This window comes from Ranitomeya imitator, chromosome 1 (genome assembly GCF_032444005.1).
Source record: "Ranitomeya imitator isolate aRanImi1 chromosome 1, aRanImi1.pri, whole genome shotgun sequence".
Lineage (NCBI taxonomy): Eukaryota > Metazoa > Chordata > Amphibia > Anura > Dendrobatidae > Ranitomeya > Ranitomeya imitator.
The window spans coordinates 7,528,195-7,540,889 of NC_091282.1; the positions used below are offsets into that span (position 1 = coordinate 7,528,195).

The 12,695-nt window shown below is 46.8% G+C and overlaps 1 protein-coding gene across 2 annotated transcripts in view; it reads right to left on the reverse strand.

Moving 5' to 3' along the window:
• The window catches only part of LOC138658180 (uncharacterized), a 116,255-nt gene that overhangs the window by 59,126 nt on the left and 44,434 nt on the right, over positions 1 to 12,695 (reverse strand). For both annotated transcript variants that reach the window (XM_069745707.1, XM_069745703.1), the window contains exon 5: positions 453 to 503. In XM_069745707.1, coding sequence (XP_069601808.1) covers positions 453 to 503 — 51 coding nt within the window. The remainder of the gene's footprint in view (positions 1 to 452; positions 504 to 12,695) is intronic.

Genomic DNA, 12,695 nt, shown 5'->3' on the forward strand with positions numbered 1-12,695 from the left:
AGTAAAAACTTTCTGTGCCGGGCGCACATACGGCGCCCCCGTGCTCCCGACCCCCTGCTCTCGGCGGCATCTCCCCGTACTCCCGACCCCCTGCTCTCGGCGGCATTTCCCCGTACTCCCGACCCCCTGCTCTCGGCGGCATCTATAATGTAACGCTGGGAGCGTCGCGCCTGCGCAGTCTATTAAGGCTTCGGACAGAGTGACGCTCCCAGCGTTATATTATAGATTTTTCAGCTGCGACTTGTTCTACACCCATCTGAAGACTTCAGTCTACAATCCGTCAGATTCTACGGATACTGTAAGATTCCACACCACAGATAGAGACACTGGTATTTCTGATATGGAACTGGGCTTTGAATAAATATATTATATTATTGTATGAATATACATCCATCTCTTTTACAACATAACTTTTCACGAGAAAAACAGAGCTGTAAAGAAGTAATTCTGACCTGCGCGTTAGGGCTGGAGATGGTGACTTGCCAATTGTTTCCGATGCTGGCCTAAAGAGCAACAAAAAATAAATAAATAAAAAAATCAAACAACTTTAAGTCCTGCTGAAAGCTTATGTTTGACCTCACTCTCAACCTGCTGCAAATGGGGGCTTTCATATGGGCATCTTGGACAACAAATCCATGGCAAATTAAGAGGTTTTCCACTTTAGTAGACATGATCCCCAAATACATGCAACCAGGGTCGGTGTTAGGGAGAAACCTTGGGCAATTGCCCAGTGCCCCCATACCCTTGGGGGCCTCTGAACAATATGGCAGGACCTACACTGATAATAGCATTAAAACATTTTTTAAACATACTCATATTTGGTATCACTGCATTTGTAAAAGTCTGATCTATCAAAATATAAAGTAATTAGTTCAATTGGGAAACGGTGCTGTGAGAACAAAAAAATCAAAATGCCATTATTACGTTTTTTGGCTGCAGCAACATTACAAGTAAAATGCAATTATAGGAGATTAAAACACCTTGGAATCAGGAAAAACGTCAGGGCGCAAAAAATAAACCTCACATGGCCCAAAAATTGAAACATTACGAGTTTGGAGAATGGAGACAAAAGCAATGTTAGGTGTCGAGTTCCTGCCGCTGCAAAGGGTCGGCTGCGGTCTCCCATTCTCCTCCAGCCGCAGTGGAACCTGCTCAGCGGACATGTCAGTCCCAGAGTCTGGCTCAAGATGATACTGTGCGCTTGGTTACTGCGGCCTTTCCAGGCTCTGCCTCTGTAGCCACCACTGATCAGCAGCGAGCAGGCATTTCAAGGACTAAGTCCTGCTTTTCCCACACTGAGCATGCCCACGGGACGACCTCCCATTGGACGTCGGGGGTCACATGCTCAGGTCCTGTTGCAGCTCCTATTGGACCATTAGGAAGGTCCTGGAGCGCTACTACTATAAAAGGTTCGCATGGCCGTTCGGCCATGTGCTGGTGTAAACTTGTTAACTTGTGTGTGTGGATGTATGCCTGTCAATGGATGAATGCTCCGAATCATTCCCATCCCTAGAGTTGTTGCCTGCTTGCAAATGGTAGAGCTACCTAGCGCCCAACAATGCTATCCTGCACATTAGCACAAGTTACTGATTCTAGTTAGCAGTGACTGCCAGAGCGGCGCCGTACGCAGATTGTGTGCTTTCCTGGCCCTAGTTAGGGTGGTTAGTGGCGTCCACCAGAGCGGCGCTGCACGCACTCCTGTGCGGTAAATGTTTAGTTTAAGTTGATTCCCTGTCACCACAGTAGCAGTGTCGAGCGCAAGAGATCTAGAGGGACTCTTACCCTGAGTCTTGGGGCAGAGTTCTGTGTCGCCTTGCTTGCGCTCTCTGAGAAGTATCGCGGCCCTGTGACGCAACAGGGTTCACTTCCTTCATACCAGGTGAAGCTAACCCATGTGTGTACTCACACTATACTGCCATATAGTCCATCACCTTATATCATCTCTAATTATAATTTGGTGTGTTCCGCTAGTTCTATCATTACGCTAGCGCCAGGGTCTGGCTTGTAATAGCGCCCGAGTCACATGAGGCCATGGAGGTGTCACGAGCGGGATCTAAGTCCCAGACCGCTCGTGCACTCAAGGTCTGACATGTCCGCCGGCAGTCAGGACATCTTGCCACAAGATGTCCCCAGCAGTCGGGGAAACGTCAGCGTCTAGTGGTAGTAGGTGGGGGTACACTAGACACGACAACGTTTGCCTCCAAACTGTCCTTTAAGGGGACAATTACCTTAGGCTCATCCACTCATTCGGTAGAGCTTTGCGTGGATTCTGGGGCGGAGGGCAATTTTATGTCATCTGCCTTCGCCCAACGACACGCAATACCCCTGGTGATGCTCGCCAAACCAGTGACCGTACGAGTGGTGAATGGATCGGCACTGCCCTCACAGATAACACACCAGACCATCCAATTTACTCTATCTATGTCGCCATCTCATCAGGAGATTATATCTCTGCTTGCTATTCCTGAGAGAATTGATGAGGTCCTGTTAGGGATACATTGGCTACGGTACCACTCCCCTCATATTGAGTGGTCCACAGGCAGAATTTTGGGATGGAGAGAGTCTTGTGAGGGTAGATGTCAGAGGGAATGCATTCAGGTTGCTACTACTGAGGTACCCGCAGATCTTTCCTCCCTCCCCAAGCAATATTGGCTGTTGTGAATTCTGTTGTCGAGCTCCCTCCTGTGGTCATGAATGGTACTTCGGCTGATTCTGTCCATGGACTTTCTCTGGTGGCTGTGGGTGTTTCTGAGTTTCCTTCCACAGGTGACAAGCTTAATTCGTTAGCTGGCTACTCTATTTAACTCCACTTGGATCATTGCTAGATGCCAGCTGTCAATGTTGTACTATGGTCTTGTTCGCTCCTGGATCGTTCTGGTTGCCTGTTTGCTCCAGCAGAAGCTAAGTTCCTCTTGCTATTTTCTTGTTTTGTATTTTTTCTGTCCAGCTTGCTTTTGTGAATATTACCTTGCTTGCTGGAAGCTCTGGGACGCAGATGTTTATTTTTCCCTGCACTCTCTGCGTGGCTTTTTGTAGGTTTTTGTGCTGACCGCAAAGTTATCTTTCCTATACTCGGTCTATTCAGTCAGTCGGGCCTCACTTTGCTAAATCTATTTCATCTCTGTGTTTGTGATTTCATCTTTACTCACAGTCAATATATGTGGGGGGCTGCCTTTTCCTTTGGGGAATTTCTCTGAGGCAAGGTAGGCTTTATTTTCCTTTCTTTAGGGTTAGCTAGTTCTTAGGCTGTGTTCTTAGGAGTAATCCACGGCTATTTTTAGTGTGTGTGTGATAGGATCAGGGATTGCGGTTCCCATTTCCCAGAGCTTGTCCTGTGTTTTTGTAGCTATCAGGTTTTTCCGGGTGCTCTTGATCATCAGGTCCATTCTTGTCCTAACCACCAGGTCATAACAGTACAGTGGCCCAAAGTATTAATGCATCTCACTATAGGGGTACAAAACATTCAAGATTTTGTGGTTCAGAATTCGATGTCAGAGCCTAGGATTCCAATTCCTGATTTGTTTTTTGGTGATAGATCTAAGTTCTTGAATTTCAAGAATAATTGTAAATTGTTTCTTGCCTTTAAACCCCGCTCCTCAGGTGATTCTGTTCAACAAGTAAGGATCATTATTTCTTTGTTGCGTGGTGACCCTCAAGACTGGGCATTTTCCCTTGCGCCAGGAGATCCGGCATTGCGTGATGTTGATGCGTTTTTCCTGGCGCTTGGATTGCTTTATGACGAACCAAATTCAGTGGATCAGGCAGAGAAAATCTTGCTGGCTTTGTGTCAGGGTCAGGATGAAGCGGAGATATATTGTCAGAAGTTTAGAAAGTGGTCTGTGCTCACTCAGTGGAATGAGTGTGCCCTGGCAGCAATCTTCAGAAAGGGTCTCTCTGAAGCCCTTAAGGATGTCATGGTGGGATTTCCCATGCCTGCTGGTCTGAATGAGTCTATGTCTTTGGCCATTCAGATCGATCGGTGCTTGCGTGAGCGCAAAGCTGTGCACCATTTGGCGGTATTATCTGAACATGGGCCTGAGCCTATGCAATGTGATAGGACTTTGACCAGAGCTGAACGGCAGGAACACAGACGTCGGAATGGGCTGTGTTTCTACTGTGGTGATTCCACTCATGCTATCTCCGATTGTCCTAAGCGCACTAAGCGGTTCGCTAGGTCTGCCACCATTGGTACGGTACAGTCTAAATTTCTATTATCCGTTACTCTGATTTGCTCTTTGTCATCCTATTCTGTTATGGCATTTGTGGATTCAGGCGCTGCCCTGAATTTGATGGACTTGGAGTTTGCCAGGCGCTGTGGTTTTTTCTTGGAGCCCTTGCAGTATCCTATTCCATTGAGAGGAATTGATGCTACGCCTTTGGCCAACAATAAGCCTCAGTACTGGACCCAATTGACCATGTGCATGGCTCCTGCACATCAGGAGGATATCCGCGTTTTGGTGTTGCATAATCTGCATGATGTGGTCGTTTTGGGGTTACCATGGCTACAGGTTCATAATCCAGTATTGGATTGGAAATCTATGTCTGTGTCCAGCTGGGGTTGTCAGGGGGTACATGGTGATGTTCCATTTTTGTCAATTTCGTCTTCCACTCCTTCTGAAGTTCCGGAGTTTTTATCGGATTATCGGGATGTTTTTGATGAGCCCAAAGCCAGTGCCCTACCTTCTCATAGGGATTGCGATTGTGCAATTAATTTGATTCCTGGTAGTAAGTTTCCTAAGGGCCGTCTGTTCAATTTATCTGTGCCAGAACACGCCGCTATGCGGAGTTATATAAAGGAATCCATTGGAGAAAGGTCATATTCGCCCGTCGTCATCATCGTTAGGAGCAGGGATCTTTTTTGTGGCCAAGAAGGATGGTTCTTTGAGACCTTGTATTGATTACCGCCTTCTTAATAAAATTACAGTCAAATTTCAGTATCCTTTGCCGTTGTTGTCTGATTTGTTTGCTCGTATTAAAGGGACTAGTTGGTTCACCAAGATAGATCTTCGAGGGGCGTATAATCTTGTGCGTATTAAACAGGGCGATGAATGGAAAACAGCATTTAATACGCCCGAGGGCCATTTTGAGTACCTGGTTATGCCATTCGGGCTTTCCAATGCTCCATCAGTATTTCAGTCCTTTATGCATGACATCTTCCGAGAGTACCTGGATAAATTCCTGATTGTGTATTTGGATGATATTTTGGTCTTTTCGGATGATTGGGAGTCTCATGTAAAGCAGGTCAGAATGGTGTTCCAGGTCCTTCGTACGAATTCCTTGTTTGTAAAGGGGTCAAAGTGTCTCTTTGGAGTTCAGAAGGTTTCATTTTTGGGGTTCATATTTTCCCCTTCTACTATCGAGATGGACCCTGTTAAAGTCCAGGCCATTTACGATTGGACTCAGCCGACATCTGTGAAGAGCCTGCAGAAATTCCTGGGCTTTGCTAATTTTTATCGTCGCTTCATCGCTAATTTTTCTAGTGTTGCTAAACCGTTGACTGATTTGACCAAGAAGGGTTCTGATGTGGTCAATTGGTCTTCTGCGGCTGTGGAAGCTTTTCAGGAATTGAAGCGTCGTTTTTCTTCTGCCCCTGTGTTGTGCCAGCCAGATGTTTCGCTCCCGTTTCAGGTTGAGTTGGATGCTTCTGAGATTGGAGCAGGGGCTGTTTTGCCGCAGAGAAGTTCTGATGGCTCGGTCATGAAGCCATGTGCTTTCTTTTCTAGAAAGTTTTCGCCTGCTGAGCGCAATTATGATGTTGGTATAATCGAGAGTTGTTGGCCATGAAGTGGGCATTCGAGGAGTGGCGTCATTGGCTTGAAGGAGCCAAGCATCGCGTAGTGGTCTTGACAGATCACAAGAATTTGACTTATCTTGAGTCTGTCAAACGGTTGAATCCTAGACAGGCTCGATGGTCGCTATTTTTCTCCCGTTTTGATTTTGTGGTTTCGTACCTTCCGGGATCTAAGAATGTGAAGGCGGATGCCCTGTCAAGGAGTTTTGTGCCTGACTCTCCGGGTGTTCCTGAGCCGCGGGTATTCTCAAAGAGGGGTAATTTTGTCTGCCATCTCCCCTGATTTGCGGCGGGTGCTGCAAAAATTTCAGGCTGATAGACCTGACCGGTGCCCAGCAGAGAAACTGTTTGTCCCTGCTAAATGGACTAATAGAGTTATCTCTGAAATTCATTGTTCAGTGTTGGCTGGTCATCCCGGAATCTTTGGTACCAGAGATTTGGTGGCTAGATCCTTTTGGTGGCCGTCTTTGTCACGGGATGTGCGTTCTTTTGTGCAGTCCTGTGAGACTTGTGCTCGGGCTAAGCCCTGCTGTTCTCGTGCCAGTGGGTTGCTTTTGCCCTTGCCGGTCCCGAAGAGGCCCTGGACGCATATTTCTATGGATTTTATTTCGGATCTCCCTGTCTCTCAAAAGATGTCGGTCATTTGGGTGGTTTGTGATCGCTTCTCTAATATGGTCCATTTGGTACCCTTGTCTAAATTGCCTTCCTCCTCTGATTTGGTGCCATTGTTTTTCCAGCATGTGGTTCGTTTACATGGCATTCCGGAGAACATCGTTTCGGACAGAGGTTCCCAGTTTGTTTCAAGGTTTGGCGATCCTTTTGTGCTAGGATGGGCATTGATTTGTCTTTTTCCTCGGCTTTCCATCCTCAGACAAATGGCCAAACCGAACGAACTAATCAGACTTTGGAAACATATCTGAGATGCTTTGTTTCTGCTGATCAGGATGATTGGGTGTCCTTTTTGCCTTTGGCTGAGTTCGCCTTTAATAATCGGGCCAGCTCGGCTACTTTGGTTTCGCCGTTCTTCTGCAATTCTGGTTTCCACCCTCGTTTCTCTTCAGGGCAGGTTGAGTCTTCGGACTGTCCTGGTGTTGATACTGTGGTGGATAGGTTGCAGCAGATTTGGACTCATGTGGTGGACAATTTGACATTGTCCCAGGAGAGGGCTCAACGTTTCGCTAACCGCCGGCGCTGTGTGGGTCCCCGACTTCGTGTTGGGGATTTGGTTTGGTTGTCGTCTCGTTATGTTCCTATGAAGGTTTCCTCTCCTAAGTTTAAGCCTCGTTTCATTGGTCCGTATAAGATTTCTGAGGTTCTCAATCCTGTGTCATTTCGTTTGGCCCTTCCAGCTTCTTTTGCCATCCATAATGTGTTCCATAGGTCGTTATTGCGGAGATATGTGGCGCCTGTGGTTCCATCCGTTGATCCTCCTGCCCCGGTGTTGGTTGAGGGGGAGTTGGAGTATGTGGTGGAGAAGATTTTGGATTCTCGTATTTCGAAACGGAAGCTCCAGTACCTGGTCAAGTGGAAGGGTTATGGCCAGGAAGATAATTCCTGGGTTTTTGCCTCTGATGTTCATGCTGCCGATCTCGTTCGTGCCTTTCATTTGGCTCATCCTGGTCGGCCTGGGGGCTCTGGTGAGGGTTCGGTGACCCCTCCTCAAGGGGGGGTACTGTTGTGAATTCTGTTGTCGAGCTCCCTCCTGTGGTCATGAATGGTACTTCGGCTGATTCTGTCCATGGACTATCTCTGGTGGCTGTGGGTGTTTCTCAGTTTCCTTCCACAGGTGACGAGCTTAATTCGTTAGCTGGCTACTCTATTTAACTCCACTTGGATCATTGCTAGATGCCAGCTGTCAATGTTGTACTATGGTCTTGTTCGCTCCTGGATCGTTCTGGTTGCCTGTTTGCTCCAGCAGAAGCTAAGTTCCTCTTGCTATTTTCTTGTTTTGTATTTTTTCTGTCCAGCTTGCTGTTGTGAATATTACCTTGCTTGCTGAAAGCTCTGGGACGCAGAGGGGCACCTCCGCACCGTTAGTCGGTGCGGAAGGTTTATTTTTCCCTGCACTCTCTGCGTGGCTTTTTGTAGGTTTTTGTGCTGACCGCAAAGTTATCTTTCCTATACTCGGTCTATTCAGTCAGTCGGGCCTCACTTTGCTAAATCTATTTCATCTCTGTGTTTGTGATTTCATCTTTACTCACAGTCAATATATGTGGGGGGCTGCCTTTTCCTTTGGGGAATTTCTCTGAGGCAAGGTAGGCTTTATTTTCCTTTCTTTAGGGTTAGCTAGTTCTTAGACTGTGAAGAGTTGCCTAGGGAGCGTTAGGAGTAATCCACGGCTATTTTTAGTGTGTGTGATAGGATCAGGGATTGCGGTCAGCAGAGTTCCCATTTCCCAGAGCTTGTCCTGTGTTTTTGTAGCTATCAGGTTTTCCGGGTGCTCTTGATCATCAGGTCCATTCTTGTCCTAACCACCAGGTCATAACAATTGGCTCTATGCGGACGTGTTCTCCAAAAGTGCTGCAGAGACCCTTCCGCCTCACCGCCCCTATGACTGTTCTATTGACCTCTTGCCTGGTGCTGAGCCTCCCCGGGGTCAAGTCTATCCGTTATCTCTACCGGAGACAGAGGAAATGTCTCAGTACATCCAGAAAAATCTGGCAAGAGGATTCATTAGAAAGTCAGTGTCACCCGCAGGGGCTGGGTTCTTCTTCATGCAGAAGATTGGAGAATTACTTCCATGCATTGATTACAGAGGGGTCTTAGCGCCATCACCGTTAAGAACAAGTACTGATTGCCCCTGATATCTGAGCTTTTTGATAGGCTTCGGGGAGCAAGGGTGTTTACCAACCTAGATCTGCGGGGTGCTTACAACCTGATTTGCATCCGTAAGGGGGACGAATGGAAGACGGCTTTTAACACCAGGGATGGGCACTATGAATATCTGGTGATGCCCTTCGGGCTCTGAAATGCCCCAGCCGTTTTCCAAGACTTTGTGAATGATATCTTCTGGGATATGCTCTCCACCTCGGTTGTAGTCTACCTGGATGATATTCTCATCTACTCTCCAGCTATAGACTCCCACCGGAGAGATGTTTGCAAAGTCTTTGACCTCCTACGAGCAAATTCCCTATATGCCAAGTTGGAGAAGTGTGAGCGGGAATCTTTGCCTTTCCTGGGCTATATCATCTCGGCGCAAGGATTGGCTATGGATCCCACCAAGCTACAGGCTGTGATGGACTGGCAGGAACCCCAGTTTCTCAAAGCGGTGCAGCGCTTTATGGGATTCATCAACTATTATCGCCAATTCATTCCCCACTTCTCAACTTTGGTAGCTCCACTGGTTGCCCTCACCAAGAAGGGAGCTAATCACAAATTGTGGTCGGAGGAGGTCTCCAAGGCCTTCCTCTCTATCAAGTCACACTTCGCTGGCGCTCCCATTTTACATCACCCCGATGTTGATAAACCATTTATCATGGAGATGGATGCCTCTTCCGTCGGTGCTGGAGCAGTCCTCTTCAAGAAGGATGCTCAAGGTCGGAAGCATCCTTGCTTCTTCTTTTTCAAGACCTTCACACCGGCAGAGAGGAATTATTCCATCGGGGATAGGGAGCTGCTAGCCATGAAGTTGCTATAGGAAGAAAATGGAGACACAAAGCGCAAAATAGGGTCTTATCCTCTAGATAACCAAGAGAGCTTTCTTAGAATTGCTCACCTGATTTTGTTGAATGAAGAGCATGTAGCGATTTAGGCTGCTGCAGATCCACAAGCCGATCAACGGCCGTATGACAATATAAACTGTGCAGGAGGTGTGGGTTAAATCCGCGCTGCCTTAATAATGAAGTTCCAAGGATAATAAATTTAAAAGGTGGTTTATTCAACGCGTTTCAAGGTCAGTGCGACCTCTTCTTCAGGAAATTCCACATACAACATACCTGTTGTACCGAGTGTTCTTCTCCCCAGAGAGAAATTGGAGGGTAAAGTGGAACCAGGAGAAGAACAGGGACCATCTGGCCTGGCGAGAGTTTAGCCGCTGGGTGGTTTGCAAATACACCAAATTTTTGTGGTCAGTGAAAATTTGGAAGGGAAAATGAGCCTCCTCCCGGAGGTATCTCCACTCCGAAAACGCCAACTTCATGGCTATATAAACTGTGCAGGAGGTGTGGGTTAAATCCGCGCTGCCTTAATAATGAAGTTCCAAGGATAATAAATTTAAAAGGTGGTTTATTCAACGCGTTTCAAGGTCAGTGCGACCTCTTCTTCAGGAAATTCCACATACAACATACCTTGAAACGCGCCAAGGTATCACCGACACTTTTCATGTATCCCTCTTAAAGCCCGTCTACATGTCCTGGTTTTCTGAGTCATCTGCCGGGACATTGGGTTAGTCCACGGATGAGTACGAGGTGAATTCTATCTTGGGGTGCAAGGTGGTACGTGGCAAAATATACTATCTGGTGGACTGGAAGGGCCATGGCCCAGAGGATAGAACCTGGGAGCCTGTGGAGCACATTCGGGCTCTGCAGCTCATTGTAGCCTTTGAGCGTAGCGAGGCCCACGGTGGTCCCCTGGCTGCGAACGCACTTTGTATCTATCACCCTATTACTTGGTGCGTTCCGCTAGCCCTAACAACAACCAGCTCTTGCAACCCATATATTCACTTATAGGGTTTGTATACTGTGACAAAACACTCTGGGATCGCCTTTGCTGGGGTCAAAGGACACGTGGTTTGTGCATTGAATCTGAGGCGTACAGCAGGTTTCTGAGCAGGCTGACCTCAGGTCAGATTTATTAACGTGAAAGCAACACAAAACACAAAACATAAAAATAAACCCTAGCCTGTCCGGCACTAACTAAACAAATACATTGCTATCTCAACAACTGGGGGGGCTTCTCCCACCCAGCTAACATCATACAGATCTTGAGCAGAGCTCTTCACTCACGTTTGTCTCACACAGGCAGGCAATCTGTGTGCCCCAGGCAGACACTGGAAACACCCAGCTGGTCATCTTTTATTCCTGCAATCATTAACCCATTAGCACCCTGAAGATACTGAGTGGCCTAATTCACATAGGACAAACACCTGGGCGAGATATACCTGCCTCCATCTACCACACCAGCATGAGTCTTACAATACATATGTATATACTGTGGATACCTTCCGTGAGCCCAATCAGTTTACTGCTGTATAGAATATATAATGTGTAATTATCTTCATCTTTTTACATCTTGGGCCAAATCACACACAACACAATATAGTCTTTTCTCCATAATGAACCTTTATTATAAACTTCAGCCCCCTCAAATATGTGCAGCTTCCAGGACTCAACACGCTGCTGACTAGTTACACCAGCAGATCATTAGCCAGCAGCTGCACCACCTTACTGAGACTCACTATCTAAGGACTGTCTTGAGACATCAGCCGTAACCCTAATGAAGAAGGACCGCTGTCCTTCAAAATGCGTTGGTTGACTGCTGTCCCCTCTCCACACCCGTCCTTACCATACATGACGTCACGTTCCCTCGGCAACCGGCAAACTTGCTTCACTGCGGCGGTGCATCCGGACAGAGCCCGCTGCTAGTTTTTCTGACCTGATACACGTGCACCTTTCTCCTGCGGATCCCAGGCTTGCAAGAGTCACCACCACGGGAGGACGCTCGCCACACCTTGGCCTCTCCGCGCGCCCACTATCCATGCCATCGGTACACCAGCATCCTCTCAAGCCTAACCAAGTAAGCCCCTTTGTCATTATATATGCACCCCAGGAACGTCGTAGACTCACATATCTGCATTGCAGCGCGGTGATTTGTATTCTTTATTAACGCTATTACACTATTGAACAGGTTTTGCACAGAACCTGTTTTTTCACCTGCAGCCGCAAAGCTGTCACTTTGTTAGTACACCATTATATCCTTATTCTTCAGTCTCTCCCTAGGTGCGCATGTGTGTTTGTTTATCTTGCAATTGTGGAATTGCACTTTTTTTTGCAATTTCAATGCCTTCAAAAAAAATTTCCCCGTGTCAATGGTGTCATTCAAAATTGCAACTTATCCCACAAAAAACAAGCCCTTGTACGGCCATATTGAAAGAAACAAAAGAGTTATGGCTCTGGGAAGAACGGGAGGAAAACGAAAAATAGCAAAAATCACCCTGTGGTGAAAGAGTTAAAATCCTTGTAAAAATCCTTCAAATAGCAGCATTGCGCCCCCTGCAGGATTCATTCTTCAGATGTTCATGATGGGTCTACTAACAAACTAAGGCCGGGGTCACACTAGCGTAGAATACGGGCGATTGCTCTGTGAGAAAACATTGCAGCGCTCGGCCCAGTCTTCATCTATGGGGCAGATCACATCACCGTTTTTTTCTAGGGCGTAATCTGCATTCTGCGATTTCCCGCATATATCGCCTGAGTCTCGCCAATACGAGAAAAAAATCACAGACCACACGGACCATCAGTGCGACTTGTGACAATTACGCAGCCATTCTCCTCATTTCAGCCCATTGAACCATAAAATTCACTGGGCAAAAGCAGTGAGAAAAGTAAAGCCGTACAGATATCATACATATCATACAGATACATGTGTGCAAGGAAATCACATCATCGCATTGCAAATGGATTAAATACGGAAAACATTGCTGCGAGAGAATCAGACCGATTTCTCATACGTTGCATCTGACTCCGGCCTAAAAAAAGAATCCTGTCTATAAAATGTAATTAAGCTCAGGGGTCCTTGATTCCTAAATGTGTAGACCGTTATTAGGCAGAACTAACATTTCCACTAGTGACCACCCGAGTAAATTCGAAATAAACTTAGTTTAATTACTTTTTGTTTAACCCCTTAGTGACAGAGCCAATTTGGTACTTAATGACCAGGCCAATTATTGCAATTCTGACCACTGTCA